At 39.3% G+C, this 18162-nt stretch overlaps 1 protein-coding gene across 1 annotated transcript in view; it reads right to left on the bottom strand.

Moving 5' to 3' along the window:
• RFX4 (regulatory factor X4) overlaps positions 1-18162 on the bottom strand; it is a gene marked incomplete at both ends in the record, with an annotated part of 90902 nt that overhangs the window by 46984 nt on the left and 25756 nt on the right. Inside the window, 2 exon segments of the mRNA XM_079549598.1 lie at positions 3410-3471; positions 14795-14918. Coding sequence (XP_079405724.1) covers positions 3410-3471; positions 14795-14918 — 186 coding nt within the window.

The following is an 18162-nucleotide window of genomic DNA, read 5'->3' as shown; positions in this document are numbered from 1 at the left end:
ATTAACATAGAAACTTTACTGAAGGAGGAAGCTATCTGGAAATGTTACTATCCCAAATGGCAAAAAATCACTGGTGCAGTTCACAGATATTCTTAGCACTTTTTCTTTAAATCATTTCTAACAGAAAGAAAGAAACAAAAGTGACAACTAACCACCCACAATCAAACTGAAATCAGTAAGGAAGTCTTGAAAGTTTGATCTGTAAGGAAGTAACGGGCAGACCACACAATCATTTTTTGCAGTAAATAGAATAATTTTTCCTTTCATGGACCCAGAATCTACAATACAACATTCTTAGAGAAAGAAGAAAAACTCCCTTCACACCATATCATTCCCATTAGTCTAAGTAACCACTTGTGTATATAATTGAAGAGTTCCATGCTGTAGTACAGAAAGAAATGAGCTTTTCTATTTAGATGCCTTCTCATGGCTCACCTATGGTGGAACTCTTTCTAAGCTCAGCGTGATAGAGAACAGCTGCACATTTACAGCAATAAGCCCAGCTGCAAAAGAGAAAGCCTCACAACAGATGACCAAGAGTATAGTGCCATTGTAGCTCTGAACTTTGAAATGTTACGAGGGAGCCATGCTATAAAAAGACTGAAGGCAGAACAGTGTGAAGCCAGATGATCTCAACCACTGCTGTGGTTGAGTTTCCTTGGCAGTAGCAAGGAAATGGAAGGAAAATCATACTGGCAACAATTGGTCAGCACAGTGGGTGATAAAAGGACTGAAGTGTTAATGCATAAAGTAATTTATTTACATAACACAACTGAAATGCAATCAGATGTTTCTGAAAATAAAAACAGACCTCAGTTATAGCTGTGCTGGGTCCAGCAAGGAGCGTATGTGCTGGTGTATTCATTGCAAAGAAGTACAACGTGCAAATGAGAAAGACAAGTGGACAATGAGGTGAACTGAGAGCTGGCTGACTGACAGCTCATACAGTTATAATCAGTGGCACAGACTCTACTTGGAGGTCTGTAAGTAATAGTGTTCCCCGGAGATCAGTACTGGTTCTGGTCTTGTTCGACATCTTCATCAGTGACCTAGATGAAGGGATAGAGTCAATCCTCAGCAAGTTTGCTGATGAAACAGAGCTGGGAGGAGTGACTGACAAACCAGTAGGCTGTGCTGCCGTTCAGCAACAGCTGGACAGGATGGAGAGTTGGGCAGAGAGGAACCTGATGAGGTTCAACAAGAGCAAGTGTAGAGTCCTACACCTGGAGATGAATAACCGCATGCATTGGTACAGGTGATGGGCTGACCTGCTGGAAAGGAGCTCTGTGGAGGACCCGGGTGTTTTGATAGACAACAGGTTGGCCATGAGCCAGCAGTGTGCCCTTGTGGCCCAGAAGGCCAATGGCATCCTGGGGTGCATTGCAAAGAGCATAGCCAGCAGGTCGAGGGAGGTGATCCTCTGCAAAGCTGAGGCCACATCTGGAGTGCTGTGTCCAGGTCTGGGCTCCCCCGTTCAAAGACAGGGAACTTCACAAGAGAGCCCAGCAGAGGGACACCGAGATGGTGAGGGCCTGGAGCATCTCCCTTATGAGGACAGGCTGAGAGCCCTGGGACTGTTCAGCCTGGAGAAGGCTGAGGGGGGATTTTATCGATGTTTATAAATATCCCATAGGCTGAAGTCAAGTGGATAGGACCAGACTCTTGAACAGTGCCCAATGAGCACAAACTGGAACACAGAAAGTTCCATATGAATATGAGAAAGAACTTTGAGAGTGACAGAGCACAGGAAGAAGCTGCCCAAGAGGATGTGCAGTCTTGTTTTCTGGAGACATTCAAAACGTGCCCAAACCTTTTCCTGTGGAACCTACTGTAGGGAACCAGCTTTAGCAGGGGGTTGGCCTAGATGATCTCCAGAAGTCCCTTCCAGCCCCTGCGAATCTGTAATATGCAGATGTGTTTATGCCTCCCCTCTTCATTGGATCATTGGATCAAATTACTTCTCTGTATGCTATGATCATTGGGGTGTTAACCATGGATGAAGATGTAGGTATCCTCTTTTGGACCAGAACAACTCCATCTTATACATACTAAGGCTGTGAAATTTAAATAACTATAATCTCTCTCAGAAGCATTATCAGAGACTACCAAAGACCTAGGATTTTGTTGAGTGCTTTTCAGAAACATCTTACTTGCTAGATAGGATCAGAACTTCTGCAAAGACAGCATGATAAGAGAACGAGATCTGAAAGCCTCTTCAGTAGGCATGCAAGTTAGGGGGAAAATATACAAGAACTTTTAAGACTCACCGATTTTCAGTCCCTGAGAGCAAAGAGACATTATTTTTGCAAATGCAAGATGCCTTCAGTCAGCTGATCAAAGGCATCTTGCCCCTCTGAGAGACTTCTGAACCTGATAGAGGAGCTCCAGTTTGGGAATATACCAATGCTCACTCTTTGTTTAAACAGGAAGACAAATAACAAATTTATAGCCAGGATCAGAATGACTTCATGGTTGACAAAGAGCACTGTCATAGGAGATATTCCATAAAGCAACCTGGGTATGCTTTCACCCTGTCTTTATGAGCTTATAACTTAAATTATATACAATTTAAATTCAGTGCAAAGTCCTGATGCTTTGAGTCCTGACCTATCAGGCTTTCCTTGTTGGACTAATCCAATGCGTACAACTGAGTAGGATCTGGTAGCTCTGAGTGTTGTTATAGCATGTCTGAATTTATACTTGGGAAGAAATTTCAGATCTACAATTAGTTACTTAAAAATGGCTGCTTGAGAAAAAGTTAAGCTGAGTTATAAAAGTTAAGAGAATCTCAAGATGAACATAAGAACAACTGGAAAATCTCAAATAGAATGTGAAGTGCAGTCTTCTATCTGAAATTATTTCTCATTCTGGAACGAACTATTAGGATGAAACTGTTTTGGGGAGGTACCATCTTTTGGATAAGGCAATAAAATAATTCATTGATCGTGTAAAGAGACGTTGGATTTTGATACACAGCAAAATCTGTGATTAAATCCAGGTCTGTGGACAATTTGAGTTCAGGCCAAAAAATATTTCTAGCTAAATTCCACATAGCATTCCACCACTTTTTCTCCAAACTTAAACATGATGTTAACCAGCTGTGATTTCACAGTAGCTCTGTTAGTGCTAAGTGTGAATGCCTTTTATGTCACGTAAAATGAGCTGAGAAGAGACAACTTGTAGGAAAAATGTGGAAAATATTGCTGATGAATTCAGTAAAAGATCTCCATTGGATTATGCAGCACTTTCACCACTGAAACAGTAAGAGTAAAAACTACAATGGAAACTGTATCAGAGTTGGGTTTTAATTCCCCAACTGGACAAATAATTCCCTGATGTCATACTATTCTATTCAGTCAAGGCCAGATGGGGCCCTGTGTGAGATGATAATGCACCATACACTGCTTACTTCGATTGGCCTCTGGTTCCAAGTCTTCTCGTTGTTAGCTGTGGAAACTGTTGCCTTATTATCTGCAAATGAATAAAACTGATATTAGAAAGAAATGAAAACACTTGCTAATAATTTATTACAGACTGTTAAGACCAATAAGCAGAAAAACTGTACTGTGGTCTCACCCAAATACATGGGTAAAAAAATCAGGAGAAAGCTTTTGATTTTTTCCATTGCTGTAAAAAGGGCAATAGGCTTTTAAACTCAATATGAATTTTATTAACTATAATCACTTTAGATAAAGAACTTTATGGAATTACTCTTCCTTAAATCTCACACCATTTCTGCTTCTAAGCGAATGAAGAGTGTATTTAGAACTGACTATTCAAATTTGCAGATTTAAAACAAACTTGGTTTTCCTGCAACCAGAGAAACCTTTCCTTTGGAGAGCTTTGGAGGCAGCATTTCTTCAAAGGCCTTCATGATCCTGCCATTAAACGCTCCCTTTTGTGAGAGAGGATTCTGTGAAAAGATATTGGTATTTGACAGGGCACCACTTCCACCAGGGAAGATTCACTGTTGCATTTTCTAAAGATAGGTCATAATCAATTTATCTGCTATGGAAAACAAGCGCATCTCAGAAACAGCAGGATATTGTCAAGAACCTGGGCTTCGGTCCATCAGCAGAGATTAAAAGAACACTGCTACTGTAAAACAAAACTTCTTCAGCACCAGATGCATTTAAAGAAACAAATTAATGAATGTCAGTTGTGCAGATCCGCTGTCAGCCAGGCTGCTCGTGATGAAAAAGCTCAGCTGGAGTTGCTGGAAAGGCAGCTCTCAGCACCTCGTGGGACTGAACCTGATTCTCGGTGTTGTCTGCAACAGAGGCAAAACTCAGCTGGCAGAACAGTCATGCAAGAAAGAACGCAGTAAGCCTTGAAGATTCACTTACAAGAGAAATTTCTTTCTTTCTTAATCTGTAGCTTATTTCGTACTTTCGTAATATAAATTGCTGTTTCCTATTTTGCGGGGGGTGAGGAGGAACAAGTAGAATTAAAGAAAAACAGGCATACAAGATGGAATACCACTGTTCAAACAGAAAACAGTGTCAAGTAAAATTGATTAAATAGCATAGATTTTTCCCCTGTGAGCCATTTTGCCAACGTGATAAATATTTAATCCTGATTGATGACTGAAAGCTCTGGAACATGTATTTAGATCAAAAGGTGCTTTATAAATAAAGATGTTACAATGTCACGTATTTGACTGTAATATGTTTTTTTAAAATCAAACACACAACTCAGCTTTCTTTTGCATCATGTAAAAAATTGACCTGCACCATGTTCCATAAGCTTTGCACAACGTGGCTCACGTCAGAAATGCAGACTCAGACTCACTGAAGGTTGTTCAGCTTTAATTTCTGGAGCAAAACTTCAGCAAACAGTAAAACACTTTTGTGGAGCTGTGAAAGTTCAGCCTAGCTGTTTGATAAATGAGCAGACAGGCAAGCAGCCCTTCTTTCTTTTTTTGTATGGATTCAATGAAGCCTGCCTAAAGAACACCACATGCTGTTCCAGCTACTGATCTAACATTCCGCAACATCTCAGCCTTCCAAATTCCCTTTAATTACACATTAATCCCACCCCTCTCTCTTTCATTTTCTGCAGACAGGGTTGGGGGCTCCACAAGGCTGTGGGAAAAAAGGCGGTGTTGAAGAACTACTTTCTGAGGATGGCTTTTTGGGTTAGGGGATTTTTTTTCTTTTTTGGTGGTAGTTGTCATTCAGAAAATTCCATTCCTCTCCTAAGGTTGATTTTTTACAGCGGTAGACTCAAAAGAAAAGCTAAGTATTAGATTTACTTTCACCTTAATTTTTATTTTTTGGAACAATGTGAACCCGTATTACTTTCAAAGTCTGCCTAGTAGTGATGAAGTGTTACAATGCACACTGTAAATGCCACTTTATGAACCATATGCCATGGGAGTTGCTGGGATTTAAATAAATCAGCCAATTTCTACATACCAGGGCAGAGGTGATCAGGAAAGGAGAATAACAGAGCAGATGATCAGATGATCTTTTTTTTTTTTTTTCCCTTTCTTTGTTTCTTTTTTAAATTCATCATGCTTAAACAACGAAATACACCTTTTGGAACACAGCTGAAAAGTGTGCATCTCTTAAAATGTCCTTTGCCAATAATTAACAACAAAAATATCTAGCAAACCTCTGAAAGAAAACATCGGGACTCTTTGATCTAATGCTGTATGTGCAAGATAAATATAGCACAGCATAGTCATACTTTGGTGCTCGTACACATTAGCATCAGTGTTTGTGACTGGAGTGAAACAATTCAAGTAAGCAATGAACTAGCTGCTCGTATAAATGCTTGTATTTATCTACACTTATGTGAATCTCTATGGAATGATATTCCCAAAGGCAGCGAGATTTCCTGTAAAGTGGAGAGGAGGTTGGAGCAGGCAGGACAAAGTGGAGTTCATGGTGCACTGAAGTAAATGGAAAAAGCAGAAGGTCCAGAAATTTGTTTTTAAATCATGCTTGCATCTTGAAAAGTCTTTCAGTAAAACACACCATAATTGTATTTAATACATATTGACTTTTTTAAGACCTACACAGAAAATGAGTTAATTTTACAACTGCAGGGAGAAGGGGGAAGGATGTTCCCAGATGTCAGAAAAGAAAATTCAGGTTTGGATCTGAAAACCAGCTTGGATTCTTTTCCTTTCATCACTGCTGTGAAGTTGCATAAGCAGAAATGAAGCAAGACCTGACCATGCAGTTTAAAGCTCATTCTGAATGGAGCCCAGTCCCTGTTCTCACAGCAGTGCTGGCTCCTCAACAGAAGCAGCGTTAAAAAGATCTCATGGGTGGTATCCAAGAGAATTTTAGAGTGGAGAGGACTTCTATGATTGTCCTTCAATGGAACTGAAATTTATCCAGCAGTTCTCTAAATTTACCACAAATCCAGCTGCCTGTGTGATCTGCTGAATAAAGGGATGCAGGCTTTGTATTTTCCAAGTAAAACTCTATCAAACTCATGTGGCATTACTTTATGCTACTTGGCTTTTTGTTTTTGAGAACGATGTAGTGCAGGAGTTTCACCTGCAAATATCTATGATATCTGTCCCTCATATATTGATCTCAGAAAGCCATGCTCCTTTGATTTCTTTTTCAGTTACTAAACTTGAGTCCCATTCTCCCTCTCTTCCTCTCTGCTCTACTCAAGACCTGATCTTGCCTTCTGCCTGTAGAAGATCTTGTTGTATGTTGAATGTTGTTCTTGTTGTTGTTGTATGTTATATGTTGAATTTATCAATTAAAAATAAAAATGCTAATAGCTTCTTTATCTTCTCACGGTTTCAGAGTTCTCTTGGTAATTGCATGTTGTGTACAGAAGAGACAGATATAAAGCAGCACATATATAGTCTACACATTCCAGTGGACTCATATATCCAGGTCTGCATTTGGCTATAACTCATCAGTAGAAAGTCCTGATGAATGGCGCAGGAAGAACAGATGGGAACTTGTCCCTTCAGACAGGCAGTACCTGCTCCACTCTGAATGCACTGGGCAGCCCAAATGAATGCAGCACTGAGATTACAGTGCTGATAATATAACATTCAATGTATATTGCACAGAACTTGCACAGAACTAATGGGATTTTTATCTAGCTTTGGCTTTTTAAATCTTAGTGTCTAAATAAATTTGAATTAAATATCTATTTATTTCTATTTTTGCTCATTTTTCACACCGCAGAATCAAAATGAAATAAATTATTTAAGCATCTGTGCAAAACAGAGAAAGATTTATGAGTGACAATGAGAAAAATGCACCTCCTCTGTAAAGGTCTGTACTGTAGTCCACAAAACCTATTAACCATAGGCATGGCTAACTGCAGGAGCTGTTCTGTTACCAGCAAATGGCTGCAAAGGTGCATTCCTTCATCCTGATGACTGCCAGCTGTAATTTCTGCGGTTGCACCTTTCCTCATATTGCCGGCACTGAGATTTAAACACAAGCAGAGGCAGCCTCCCTTTTAAAATGAGAAGTGTATTGTTAATTTAGCCATCATCCTATGATCCATTTTTCTTTATTTCATTCACTACCAAACTGAGAACTTTGTTTCCCAATTATTCCATCTTAATTATTCCACAAAGTGAGATCCTGAAACAAAACAGGAGGAGAAAAGCATCCCATGCATTTGTCTTTGTGCTAGTAGGGATGGAAGGAACCAGAGATGTCTGGAAACATTTGACATCTTTTTTTCTCCCTCCTTGTGTCAAGTTTTGCTCTGAGGGCGGCAGGCAGAGAAGTAGAGTCTACTCTTCAAGAAGTCATTTTCCTGAAACAGCTTGAGATGCTGCTTTTCAAATCATACGTTCACTTTTTTAATCTATTTGATATAGAAGGATGTTTCTCTTGTTTCTTTTCTATTTCAAATAATTTTTAGTCATGCTTCTAGCACTTTCCAGTGTAATGAAATAAAAACAAATTAAGTTGCAACCCAGCATCTGAATGCTGCCAGAAGGAGAAAGTGATTCTAAGATCCTTAAACAGTGTTATTATTAATACCTGTGCTAAGAGGTACCTTTTGGATCAAAGGTAGCTTTGGTGCAAGCTTGACAAGATATAACCTTGAGAAAAAGATCAGGAAGGCTTTTGTTCCACTGGTAGGAAAGAGAGTGATCAAATCAGTCCATTACAAAACATCATTCCTGTTCCCCAGCTCCACCAAGCTGTGTGAAGAAAAGAGGCATGTCTGTCTATACCTTACTCCTCACTCACATACTTGCATAGTCCTAGAGGGAAGAGCACAGTGTGCAGGTGCAGTATTCTTGACCCCACAGCTGCAGTTTGTTCATATTCAGCATCCTCCCATTTCTCTCCACTCACTTGCATCATTTTACGGAATAGGTCACGGCCTAGTTGTTGGATAAGATTTTTCTTCTAGCACTGATACAACTCATTTGATATTGCAAAGCAAGTCAGACAAAGCCAGTCCATGCCCAATTCTGCCTGCTGTGGAGATTAGACTCCATGACAAACTCCATCTTTAGTGAAGCTTATGAGACATATCCTCAAATTCATCTAAGTACAGAATTCTCCTTCAGCAGTTCCCCTGGCCAGATAGAATTCAGCCTAAGGCACAATCAAATGGATTACTGCATCCCTGCAAACACTGAACGCCCTGACTCACATGTCTTACTGAGTCACAGCACTTTCTGTGCTGCCTTGCTGAAGCCAAGCAGACCTAAAGCCCAAAACAACTCCCCCTGCTCTTTCCTGGTGCCAGCACACTTCCTGCCATCACACCCAGCATATCTGTGGGAAAAGGCTGAGCGCCAGCATCCCTGCACTCTGGCAGACCCTGTGCTGTAAGAACAGCCTCTGGGACGTTCTGACAAGGCATGAGGTAAAGCAGCCCAGAGGCCACTCTACTCACACCAAAGGTCTGAGTGGAAGAAAGATGCTTCAAGTGACAAAGCCTGTAAGAAATGCCTTTGCTAGAGGGCAAATCTTTGGGAAATGGGCAGCTTATCCAAAGAAACTGGGATGTCCTTGTTGGCTTTCTTGCTTCCCAAGCTCAAGGGGAAAAGACAATGGATAGAAACCTGTAATAATATGAGGGATTTGTGAATCAGAGGCAGAGGGCAATGAGCCCCCTGTACCACCACTCTTCCCACACCAGTATGACTTGCTGCTTCTGGGACTATTATGGGTTTGTGAGAGGAGCTTGACCTAGAAAACTTGGAATCAGGAAAAAATGTCATACTGGTATTAACTGTCCTTCAGTCAGGATGTAAAAGAGATGAAAGAAAAGCAGGGTTTGCTCAGATAGCACTGACTGTCCTTCCATGCAATAACTGAAACCACATCCTCCGTTTTAGATTGATTTTTGCCCCATTCTCTTTTTTTTCTATATTGACTATAAAAAATTAGTATAAAAATTAGTAAAAAAACATTCCTGATGTAGTAACTGTCCATAATAAAGCACTTTCTATTTTAGTCTAATAGAACAGAGCACTGAGAATAAATTTGGGATTGGTGTGCACTTACCTGTGAGGCTACTTAAGAGCAAACTGGGAGGACAGGGCAAAAAATCTTCATCAACATCTTCAGAAGTACTTCCCTAGGCACAGCAGGCAATTTCCAGATGTGTACATTTCCATACAGAATCCAAACACGTACTGTAATGTCATTATCAATAAGATTTCAAAGAGGCTAGCCTGTCCTTTTTTGAAGTCAAATATATCCAGTATGATGGGATGGAATTGTAAATTCTCTCTATGTTACTCATGCTTGGAGGAGCAATCCTGCTGGCAAAACTTCTGGGCATAGTGACAGTGCATAGTGATAAAAGAAGGCCCTGGCTGGTACAGCTTGTACCGCCCTGGAGCTAAGCAAAATGTATTGAAACTTTTTTTTTTTTTTTTGCTAGTGTAACTGTGTCTCAGCCCATTATTTTTCAAAAAAGTAAAAGATTTTTCCTAACCAACATTATAAATCTGTTGTGGACCCCTTCCTTCTCTATTTATCAAAATAAACTTACAGCAAAGCCATTCAGAGAGCAATGAGGTGGCTCTGAGATTCAGGTAAGCGTGCATCCGCATTGCAAAAGGACCTAAGGCTGAGGAAGAAGCAGCCCACAGACTGTCAGCATTTTTCTTTCATTTTCTTTTCAAATATCAGTTTACTACTGCTTGTCAAAAGACAAGGCAGAAAACAAAAACAAAAGAACAAAGGAGGAAATTATTTAACCTCCAGGGGGCATATGGGAGTTATGGGAAATACACTAGGATGCAAAGGAAAGGTTGCGCCATGAAAAATTAAGCTTTCTTAAGTGATCTGTATGAGAAATATGCAGGTAACAGTGCTACGTGGTACACTTGAAGCAGTGAACTGAGAACTTGGGAGTTAGGGAAAACTGGTGTGTAGGGTAAGATTACGTCTTCAAGAGGTTCTATTAAGACACATAAGGCTCATAAAGAGTCACAAGAAAAACAACAAAAATCAGTGTTGGCTGAGGAAACAAAAGCATAAGAGAAGCTCAAGGACTTACCACTTGGACCTGAGTTGGCACAGGTAGGACAGAACCAAGAAGTCTTACAAAACCAGTCCATAAGCAACAGTTCCTGGGTAATTCATGCTCAGTGTATTAATTATCACTAATATTATTAATTATCACTAATATTTTATGTTAATGTGTTGCTCGGACAAAAACATACACCTGCTCAGCCCTCCCATCTACAGGCAGTGGCAGAACTTCCAGCAGGAAGAATCTTAACCCATTCTGTAACAATAAACCAGGTAATGTAGCTATTTAAACATTGGCAAATGTTAGTATGGACAGAACTGGCTGTAATTTCACACATTACTTGGTTAAGTAAAGAACTAAAATACTTGGCTAACATATTAAAGCTACAGTTTCCTTTGCCACATAATATTATTGTATCAATGACCGTTAGAATCTTCCTTATTTTATATGTACTTTAAGTGGCTTAGGAGTGCAGGTTACTTTTTAAATGGTGTTTCTTTATACAACAATTCTGCTTTTTTTCCTCTGAGTACTTTTCTTGCTATTAGCCAGATTTCCTAAGGAAACGGTCAGTGAGGTATTGCTGTCTCTCTGTAAATCTCTCCTCCTCACTGTTTCTCAGAGCAAGTTTTGTGCCACTAATCCAGTGTTACCAAAGTCCATGTCTTAGACACGCAGTAAGAAACCCTGGCTGGATAATGGGGATAGCAAATTGAAATTAAGGCTGAAGATGACAGGTTGACAACTGGACTAGAAGATCTCAGTGTTTTTTTCCCACCTTAATGATTCTGTGGTTCAAAGACAATACAGGGGAGAAAGATGAACCTTCAGGTGAGCCATCTGGCACTGCTTTACTGGAGAACTATGAGTATGAGGCAGGGAGTCAACTCTGCCATTGCTCTCAATCAGCCAACCTATGGACTACTACTTGCCCAGCTGCCTGGGGAGACGGAAGACAGAAAGAGAGACACACAGACAAACAGACATGAGGGAATCTAAAAATGACAGAGGAGGAAGGTGCAACAAGTGTGTAAGAAAACTGGAAAAAGAAAGACCTCCATACAGTGACCGGGACCTGAAAATAATTGGAAGTACTGTAAGGAAACATGGAGATACAGAAGACTTAAGTACAGCTCTGGATTTAGGGAACATATGAAATTGTAAGAAACAAGGTCTATTAGTTCAGCTGATCATGAACAATCCATCTGTGTCCCCTTCTATGCTTTGTTATGGAATATTTCACTTGCATTAAGGTTAAGCAGTAAACAGGCTGAAACACTGCCCACAAAAAACCTGGACAAATCATTTGCAGGCAAGTTTCTTGTCTCAAGCAGTCTCTTTAAAAATGAAATTAACACTGCTGGGTTAATTCAGATTTAACTGAGTAACAATGCATTAGGATGTTCCTTCTTACAGATTGTTTTCATGTACTGAACTCCGTGTCTCTTTCCGAATACTATCAGTCTGTTGAAGGAAATGTCTAAATGTTTAACATTGCCCACAGAGTTAAAGTTCAAAGATGAATCATAAATTTAATCTTGAAAGGCGAACTGTCTACAATTTCACAGAACAACTAACCCCTTTCTCCACAGAAGATGACAGCTGCAGGCCTCTTCATGGTTCCCAATGAGGATGAACATGTCTGGGGTCTCTATTTCAGCAGCTAAGTGCAGAAGTCCTCAGACACCACCAATTTCCCTGCTCTGCCTCCAAGCCATTGTAGCACGCACTGCCAATATGGTGTTTAAGTCACATGATAACAATTTGTCATAGTTTCAGCTGGGATAGAATTATTTTCCTCAGAGTGTCTGGTATGATGCTATGTTTTGATTCCAGGAGAAATACAATGTTGATAACACACTGATGTTTATAGTTGTGGCTAAGCAGTGATGCGCAGAGCCAAGGCCATTTGCAGTGAAGGATCAAAGCAGCTGAGAGGGAAGACAATTAGAGCAGCTGACTTAAAATGGCCGAAGAGATATTCTATGCCATATGAGATCATGTGGAAGGAGTTTTGAAGGGGGGTGGGCATTCATATCTCTGTCTCTCTTCTGCTGCTCAGGGGGCTAGTTGGGCATCAGTTGGAGAGTAGTGAGTAATTGCTTGGGCATCACTTGTTATATACATTTATATGTGTGTATATATATATGTATGTCATCATTATTATTCTTTTCCTTTTCTCTTAGTAAATAGTTTTATCTCAACTCAGGAGTTCTATCATGTTGGTTTTTTTATCTTCTCTCTGCCATGCCACTGTGAAAGGGGAAAGTCAGCAAACAACTGCGTGGTGCTCAGCCACCTGGCCAGGTTAAGCTACAACACATCTCTGTTGGCTAAAACTCCATTTGTGTACCTTCTTCTAAGAAGAATCAGATTGCAAATTATTGACTACATGAAGTGTGTGTGTGCCTTGCAGATCATCATGACTATGAAGGACATTTTTTTTTTAGCAATAACAGGTCTCACAGAGGCACTGAGGTCGCTCTGGGTTCTGCATATTCAGAAGCCTGATTTGCTTCAATATTCATGTCAGTTTTGCCTAAGATTCCTGGACACATCTGTACAGAAGCCACAGTTTCCAGATACAAAATGGCCATACAAAACATTGTTTTACGATAGTACTGGGAGAATTCTATACGGGTTCATCTCCACAAAAAGGAAAAACAAACATTGTGGATCACTGTGTCAGAACTAACTCTACTACAGCTAAGTAGAAAGCAGCATATAGGAAAAAAAAAAAAAAGAAAATTAAAAAAAAGAAGACCTTGATTTTTAGATGGAAGATACTGTACCTGTCCTGTTAGGCCAACATCACCCTACCACCCTACTGATAAAGTGCATATATATGATGGCAGAGAGAAGGATAGAGTAGTACACATGATAACTGGACTGCTGCATGTTGGTGAAATTATGTTGTGATGAAATAATCACAGATTATGCACTCCTTACAATTAAGGGAAGTTTTCAGTAGCAGCAAAATAGCATCATGTAAATTCTACCTACATCCCAAATGTGTAGGCCTGCATGAAGCCTGTTTCTTGTTCTCACTATTCAAAAATTACATGTTGTGAGTTCACTTAACTAGTAGGTAGTAATAATACATAAAATGAACAATTCCATTCATAATATGCAGTGTTTTAGAAAGAAATGTAACATAGAATCAACAGAGCTATGCAGATCTTTATGATGTGACAGACATTGTAACATTAAAATATGGTACATTTTACTTGTCTTGCTCAACTACCAACAGAAAGATGCACTACAGAAAATGGCACCTCATTAAATACATTCTTCTCCTTTGCCTACTCTTTTCACAGGCACATACCCTAGGAACACATTCCCTCTTTGAATAAGCAGCATTTTTATGGAATAAATGTTGTGAACACTAGAAGAAGGCTTCAGATTCATGCTTGTAAGCATTTTGAAAACAGTGGCAAACTCTACATTTAGTCTAGAGATGAGTTTTAAAAACCTGTGACACACTGGAGAGTAAAAACATGGTCTTAGATTAAAAAAAAATGAAAAATACAAAATACCATACTATTTTTCACAGAGAAAACATCATCTTATCAGAAATTCCAAAATAAGAAGTTTGTGTAACATCTTAGCCACTTTATAATGTCTTATAGTGAGGTACAGCATAACCCTTTACTGCTCACACCTGTGCCATGCACTGCTGCATCTGTACAGACTGTGTCTCCACTTCAGGCTGGAAATAAGCACAGTGGCTCTTAACAAAATCTGGCCTGGAAAGCAGAAACACAAGGAATTGCAGTGTGAAGATATGTGGGCAGCCTGCATGTGCAGAGCCCCACAGATGCTTTGGATGCTTTTGGGATTTGGTCATCCAGAGGCACTGTACTTTCTCCATCATGGATTTGCCAGTGTGTTCTTAATTCAAGGATCTCTACACTATGCTTACAAGAATGGCAACTATAGACCCAGAATTAAATTATTGATACTTAACCCTTCTGGGTTTGTTTTTTTGTTTGTTTGTTTTTGTTTTAAATGTACATTTATTAAAGCACTACAGGTCACAATGCTTAGACTGGATTGCAGTTGACTTCCAAGCTGCCAATACTGTATAACATAACTGTCAGATAGGCTGGCAACACTGATGCTGAAATAATCAAAAAAGTAGTATATTCTGCAGCTTAGTCATGATGAGAACTGATTCCAACTTTACAAAGCAAAGGTTAAGATTTCAAGTATTTGGAATCTGAATCGTAAGAGGTTTTATAAATACATCAATATTTCTAGCAGTAAATGACAATTTTACTTTTTCTTTAACCCAAATTCACCTGAACCAGGTGAGAGCTCGAGGTATCACAGCGCTGTTTAGACTCACCTTTCCAAAGCTGGCGGCATTAACAGGTTGCGTGTCATTTTTCTCACAGAAGTCCAAGTAATGCATGTAGAGAGCGCTTCGAGGAATGCAAACACCTTCCGCAATCTCGTAGTTCTCCTCCAGCCTTAAAAAGCAAGTATCAAACAGAGAGCACTGCAAGTATGTTGGATGTCCTGTATGGTGAACTGTGTGCAAAGCTGCATCTTTAAGACCAAACACTACAGCCTCTGCTTTTCTAGTCAGTTTTCTCTGTTTCGTTCTTAGTACAAAGTCCAATGACAAAGCTTGCTTATAATTTGCTTTCTGCTTTCGATCAAATACGTAGATTGTGAGTTCTTAGAGTCAACAGGAGATTTGCACACAAAGTAATATTATTCTGTGGTCATGTTCCAAAGTACTATTTTTTTGAAGAACATACTATCACATAATGCCTGTTGAATGAAACCAAACATAGGGTGATGGGCAGCATTTCCTCATTTTTACAGGACAGTCACCATTGGTTCATGACATCTTTTCATTCCTGTCCATCTACAAAATTCCTTACCTGGAGGAAGCAAGCGTGGCTGAAACAATTTGTTTGTAAACACCAACAGATGTGCATAAAACTATATCTGTAGAATAATTTCTCCCTATTGTTGATGGATTAAGAGAAGAAAACAAGAGTCCACGATCTGCTGAATGCAGTAGTGAAATACCATCCTCCTACACACACAGATACAACCATTACATTCTAATTATGCATCACATACATGAATGAGCAACTGCTTAGTGTTTAAAATATGGAATCATAGCCACTGCCAATCAATAGATTAGAAAAATATTTATCTTGAAATTATATTCTTATGATTGCTGACCCAAAGAATTTGAAGAACTCTTTACATACGCACAACTTTAAAACCTCAATCTTGTCACCCATGGTAGCACTTGTGCTTTTAAGTTGCAAGCGTGCTCATCTGCCTTGCTGGCTGTGAGAAGAAAGTGAGTACAACTTCTTCTTAAACTATAAAATAAGTATATTCTCAGAAACCTTCAGTTTTACAGTAAATAGGCCCCTCTCATATGATAACTGTACAATACCTTTTCAAATATCTAGTTTCACTCTTTCGTTGCCTCTTCCAGGTCTTATCCTCCTTCCATTTCAGTTATCACGATCATTTGTGACTGCAAACTATTTTAATAAGATATCCAGCTAGATGAATGGAATCAGTTTGTATGGGCAACATCTATTCTTCCTTGGTTTCTACAGGAATATCATCACGGCATCTTTCCTCAAATTCATAGCGCTTTAACAAAACCCTCTTTCAAAACCTGGAGAGTTCGTTTGTATACTATAGCTGCTAATTGGAATGTCAGCTTCCGTGACCAAGACAGGACAGAAAGAAAAGCAGTTAATTATTTCTGCTCATATCTGATGAATTTTTCTCTTTTTCTCCTCTCTTTCACAGAGAATCATTAGTCTGACACCGAACAATGCTCCATTATACCTGAACTTTTTTTTTAATGATCAAAACCCCATCTTACTCCACTTCTTTTATTTTCCTGTCTTTTATGTAACAACTTTATCATGTTTTGAATTCAGCCTCATTCTGCAGTGTTGTAGGAAGATAATGAACTCAACCTGCTACCTAACAAATTTCTATCAGAAATAATGTATATATAACATTTTAAGTGCCCCAATATATCCAGTAGTTCACAGTAGGACCTTTTGTACCACTACAGTATAGCAATAAAACCCCTAAATCCTTCCACAATAGTGACAATTTTACCTGTCTCTATTAGTATTCCCCCCTTTACATTTACATACTTCTAGAATAAATGACATTATTATATATCAGAGTTGTGTTCATAGTGTAGTCTTATTTCTAGGTTGGAAGGCAACAGAACAGCTGTGATGTTATCATTTCTAATTACACAAAGGATTCTGGAATAGATAATTTGAGGTATTATAACTGTTTTTGCAAAACTGCTAATCTTGGGAGAATCCATTGACTAAAGTGTGCTTTACTTTTTTCTTTTTCTGTTCTTTTTTGGCATGTTGTAGAAAATACAATAGTTTTTTGTTTGTTTCACCTTCACAACACTGTTATTATTTTGTGCACCAAATAATTGTAAGCCACCAAACTGCATGGACTTGAGCTGTCTTGGCTTTTGATAATTCAGTGTTGAGAGAATAACACACGCACACACCCCAAACTGAAGTGAAATTACACTACAGTTTGGTCAACCAGCTCGCCAGGGAAATAATGGCAAATGTTTGAGAGGACTACTTAGCAAGCTGTAGCTACGCAGATAATTATGAACACAGGAACAAGAGAGAAGAACAGAATACTAGGTATTTGAATCTTCATGCCTTAACAGTTAACATTCAGGCCGGTGGTGCATGTTCCTGGACGATAATTTGGCAGAATGACTGCATTTACCTGGCCTTTCACTTCATTTTGTGTCATCAGCCAAACTAAACGAAGCAAAAAAACATCATTCTTATTTCCAGGAAAGATATCTAGCCAGGCTGACAGTCCGCCAGACACACTTCTAAATCCTCAGCTAGATCTTCTCCTCTTTTATAGTGTTCAGTGTACTTCCCATTTGGAGAGGCATAAACATTACAGATAGATCCCCATGGGATTGGCGTTCTCTCTTTTCACTAAGATGTCAGACAAGAAATAAATAATAAAAGCAAAGTCAACACGAATAATATGACAAAAGTTACATATTTCTCTTACAGTTTGCTTCACTTTCCCTGCCACTTTCCTTCTTTTTCCTTGCTACTGACATTTCCTCTGTTTCTTTTCTCCACTGCTCCCATGACTCCATTATCTATGAATGATAGTAGCACCTTACAGTAAAAAACAGAGACAGGAGACAAAGGTGGTGCTTCCATTTGCCAGAGCAAGGTAATTTCAGTACCTTGCCCTTGGAATCTAGGCAGTAAGTTATCCCAGAACTTCTAGCACTTGAATCTTGCTTAGAGATTTCTGCAAGAAGGTAGGATGCATGCTTACTCGAGGCATATTCAGGTAAATTTCATTTTTCATCTTTTCTGACTGTGCAAAAACTTGATTTGAGCCCTGAGCAGGCAAAACTGTCGAACAAGTAGGGCCAAACCTGTGGGAAACAATCAGTGCAGCTTTTGCACAGTGCTGACCACAATCATTTACCAACCTATGGGTTGCTATGTGCTACCCATAGTACAAATAACCTGATGGTAATGTGTCTGGCTGGAAACATCTTCACTCCCAAAACAAGCTTTCTGCTTTATAGCATTTTGATCACAATGTTTGAGCTTCTAACTTTATTTTAATGTAAGAAATGCAGAAGCATGGTTTCTCCAGGCAACCCCAATTCAAAGCTGCAGTACTGAGACAGAA

This window comes from Tetrao urogallus (genome assembly GCF_951394365.1).
Source record: "Tetrao urogallus genome assembly, chromosome: 1".
NCBI lineage: Eukaryota > Metazoa > Chordata > Aves > Galliformes > Phasianidae > Tetrao > Tetrao urogallus.
Note: the sequence above shows the minus strand (reverse complement) of the source record. Positions and strands in the feature narration are given on the sequence as shown.